The sequence below is a fragment of the Grampus griseus genome, assembly GCF_964374135.1.
Source record: "Grampus griseus genome assembly, chromosome: X".
NCBI classification, from domain to species: Eukaryota; Metazoa; Chordata; class Mammalia; order Artiodactyla; family Delphinidae; genus Grampus; species Grampus griseus.
Genome location: NC_138999.1, coordinates 24,417,794 through 24,422,302, shown reverse-complemented (window position 1 = coordinate 24,422,302; position 4,509 = coordinate 24,417,794). Strand labels below are relative to the sequence as shown.

Below are 4,509 nucleotides of genomic sequence, written 5' to 3'. Positions count from 1 at the left end.
AGCTGTGGGTCACGACAGACCCTGTTCCTTGCTCTCCCTCCCTAGTTTGCGACACCTTTTTCAGAGTCTTTGCGTGGTGTTCTAGTTCTTGCGGGGCCATTTCTTTCACGACGTGATAATCTAGAGCCTCCGTTACAGCCGACTTGTCCTACAAATAGGTAGAGGAAAGGTGGTACCTGAACCACTCAGTACGGAGTCACTTACTCTGGATGTTTACAGATACAAGGATTCATTGAAAGAAGACCTTGAGAAAGCAGATCTTGTTATTAGTCACGCAGGTGCAGGAAGCTGTTTGGAGAGTCTGGAAAAAAGAAAGCCGCTCACAGTGGTTATAAATGAAAAGTTGATGAACAATCATCAGCTGGAATTGGCAAAGCAGCTACACAAAGATGGGCATCTCTTCTACTGTACCTGCAGCACGCTTCCTGGGCTGTTACAGTCAATGGACTTTTCAACACTGAAATGTTTTCCTCCTGGCCAGCCAGAAAAATTTTCTGCATTTTAGGATAAAGTTGTTGGATTACAAAAATAAACACTAAACTCTCCACACTTTAAAAACACCCTTCAAATTCAACTTATGGAATGTGGTTAAATCAAATTAAATATAGAGTATATATTTGTAGAATAATATGAATTAATAAGCCTCCTACATCTGTAGAATGTGTAGAAAATTTTATGGTGTGAATGTTAGCATTTGGGTCCAAATTCTAAATGCAATTTCACAAATTTATTAGATTTTTCCCTAATCTTCATATTTTAGTAAAAGAAATATGTAGGGAGCATTCACACGTTTTATCCTAGAACCCAAATGGATTTGGAATCATGAAAAAAAATGAATTAAATATGAAAACTTTGACAGAAACCTCAAATGTAGTTAATTTGATATTAGAGTAAAAAATGAAACAGTAACAAACTTGTAAAAAAAAATTTGAGTCAGAATCTTTAGCTTCATAATCCAAGGAACCAAATTTAAAAAAAAAGACCAACAAAAATGATGGATTGTGTTCTGTGAAATAAAAAGCTCAGTAATTACCTTAAAAAGATTAACTATCAAGTCAGTTGATCTATTGTACTTTGAGAAACTACTATTATCCTGAAGATAATAGTAGTAGAGTGGAGTGGTTGTGTTCACTGTTTTCCTATAGAATATAAATAGAAAGTGACAAAAATAATCTTGCCCAACGTCAAAGCTTTACTGGTTTGGGAAGAGTAAATCAAAAAGCACTTGTGCCAATAGGACTTGCTGTTATTTTTTAAGGACCCCCCCTCTCACAGTGGTATTGAAATACTTACTGTAGTATCATAGAGGAATTTATGCCCTTATAAAATTAGTTTTACAAATGAATAATTGATCTGATGTGTATAATGGCCTAAATATATGGTTTTAAAATTCACATAACTCAAAATAGATACTTTATGAAATTCTGATTATGGTAAGTGGTCTCAAGACCTATAAAATAAACTAGATTATCCATAAGTATTGATAGTTTTCTGGTAGAAAGTTTAGATATAATTCATCCATAAAAATAGACCATTCACTATAAAGATTTATTTTCGATTATATTATCCCAAAATGTTGAATATTCTAAACATTTTACTTGGGATGCATTATATAATGTTTCTGTAGATTTATTTTCCTGATTGTGTTTTACTTAGGCTAATATTAAAATAAATTCTTACTAATGGTAAAAAAAAATGTTGCATAGGTTTAAGTTAAACATAACAGATCTTATCTTTCAGGCTTTGGACTCTTTTTGTCTGGACTAATCTATGCCTCTTTTGTTCATTCATTCATTCATTTTCCATCTAACAAATAACTTATATTAGCAAATAGTGTGCTTGTACTTCGGAGGTCTCGTAATATATTAGACCTGATTCCTGTCTTTATTAAGTGTTGGGAATAATCCTATAATTCAGTAAGGAAGAGAAGAAGTATATAAATTATCCAAAGTAGATAATGATAAGTTCTGTAAAAATAATTTAGACTGAAGAAAGATCAGTTTTGGGCAAGGTAATCAGCAGTGTTTCATGAACACAGGTAGAATATAAGCTGAGCCTGGAAATCTAGTGATATTTCAATATTTCAGGATGTGATGAAGAGTGTCTGAGACTGAGGATGGAGTATCCCCACTCTAGTCCATTTTAATTTTGATGGTGTTTATTTAAGCCCTAGAGGTAGCAGAGGAGAAATGTGATCCCTTTCCTGGTCAAGAGTGGAATGGTATCTTAGTGAACTTCAGGGCACACCAAGACAATATCTTTTTGAACACCTAGTTAAGTCCAAGATAGTGTACTATAAACTGAGTTTACAGAAAAACAAGAAATAATCCTTGCTCTCTAAGAATCTATAGTGTAGTGATAACTAAGGAAAATCTTGCAAGATGCCAAATTAAAGTATTTAAGTCCAGGTATTCTCATACCTTTACCTACATTGGACATTATCCATCATTTTAATCTTGGCCAATCTGAGGTGACCCTCCAGGGATAGCTAGGTAGGTCTTTCCTGTAAGGTCAGCATATCAACCAAATTAGGAGACAGAACAACATGCCATATGAAAACGTGGTGCCACAGATCAAACAGGGCCAAAGACTGTAAGGTTTGATTTGTTTCTAGTTTGAAATGAAACAATAATGAATGTTAAGCAAAGTTTATTATTTAGGATGGTGAAGGGTCATGGATTACAGTAGTCATTTACTGTATAATGTTTATGGTTGAAAGACAATTTCTTTTATTACTCTGTGATCACTGTAAAATGTGAAGTTTCCTCAGATTTTCATTTTTTGGAAGCAAATTTTTAGAATGGTCCCTTTCCCTCTGGTATTGTGTTATTTTGTCAAACAAGCAACGTTGAAAGTATTTTCCCTCCTCCCCATCCAATTACCGTGTCAGTCAGGTTCCAGTCAGAAAAGAGAAATTGTTCTAGGTATTTTACGCAGAGGAAATTTCATACAAGGGCTTACTTAGGAGGGTCATTGAGGATCTGAGGATCCAAAGAGGGAGCATAAGGCAATCTAGACATTAGGAGAAGCAGAAACTGCTACCACACTGAGGCTGACAGGATAAAGAGAGGGGCCATTGTCATTAAAGATGAGATACTGATAGTGGAAGCTGGAACTATAATAGGTCAGCCTGGTGGGAAATGGAGCCACAAAGGAAAAGCCTCACTAGACTTCAGAGGTGGAGCAGAGGAGCTACTGTTGCTGCTGGAGACATGGCCCAAAGCAGACAGTAAGCGGAGGAAAGACCCTGGCTTCTCCCCTCCTCCCACCGTCTAATCTTACAACATTGCCTCCAAATACTTGAACTTATTTGGGAGCCAGAGGGAAAGGGACACAAAGATATGTAGTTCCTTGTGATGCAGTAAAGGACAGAGAGATGTGGGAGAGGGATCTGAGAGCAAAAAGCCAGCCCATGACTCAGAGACAATCAATGTTGATATCATTTCAGCTATCTTGTATGCATAAATAAAATAAAATGTTTACACTGAAATGTAAGTGAAATATATACAACCATATATATTTGGATTCGACAAGGTTACTTCACAATTTACACACTATAATGCAATTTCCTTTTTCTATTTCACACATATTACGAGCATCATTCTGTGTTGCCACATGCAGATCGTTATTTTTAACAACTGCCTAATATTCCATTGTATTGATGGACTATAATGTATTTAACCAGTTCTCCTCAAGGGCTGTTTTGATTATTTTTAATTTTTCATGGTTACAAACAATGCCAGACTGAAGATACTTGTACTTGTAAAATTGATCACTTCTACAATTATTTCATAGGATAGATTTCTAAAAGTGGATTTTTCAGTGAAGTATATGCACTTTTAAATTTTTGATAGTTATTTCCACACTCCCTTTCTAATGTTGGTAGTAATTTGTATTCAAATCAAGATTGTATGAAAGAGGTTGTTAATTAATCATTTGCTCCAATATTATATACTATCAATCTTTGTCAATCTGATAAGTAGATATATGTGTATATGTATTGAAGTCTGTATCTGTATCTGTCTGTGTCTGTGGAATGGCTATGGCTATATCCATATATCTATGTTTTCGTGTATGAACATGTTGATATCTTTACCTATATGTCTGTGACTATGTCTTTGCTGATATATCTACATAAATGTAGTGGAGCTTCATTATTCATGAATTCTATATTTGTAAATTTGCCCACTTGCTAAAATTTATTTGTAAGCCCAAAATCAATAACTGCAGTGCTTTTGTGATCATTTGGGGACATGTAAAAAGTAGTGAAAAATTCAAGTCACGTTACACACATGTTCCCAGCTGAGGTCAAGCAAGGTGATGCTCTGTCTTCTTGTGTCAGCTCTCAGAGTATAAATAAGTGTTCTTTTCACAGTGTATTTAGTGCCTTTTTTTGGTGTGTATGCTTTTTCTTGGTGATTTTGCTGCTGAAAATGGCCCCCATGCATAGAGCTGAAGTACAGTCTAGTGCTCTTAAGTGCAAGAAGGCTGTGATGTGCCTTATGGAGA

General features: G+C 35.2%; 1 protein-coding gene across 1 annotated transcript; it reads left to right on the top strand.

The window, feature by feature from the left end:
• Window positions 1–346: 346 nt before the first annotated feature.
• LOC309839512 (UDP-N-acetylglucosamine transferase subunit ALG13-like) lies at window positions 347–505 on the top strand (the record flags this gene model as incomplete). The annotated part of the gene is made up of 1 exon (XM_082681274.1): window positions 347–505. One exon carries the CDS (start codon window positions 347–349, stop codon window positions 503–505), a length of 159 nt encoding a protein of 52 aa, XP_082537400.1.
• Window positions 506–4,509: the final 4,004 nt, after the last annotated feature.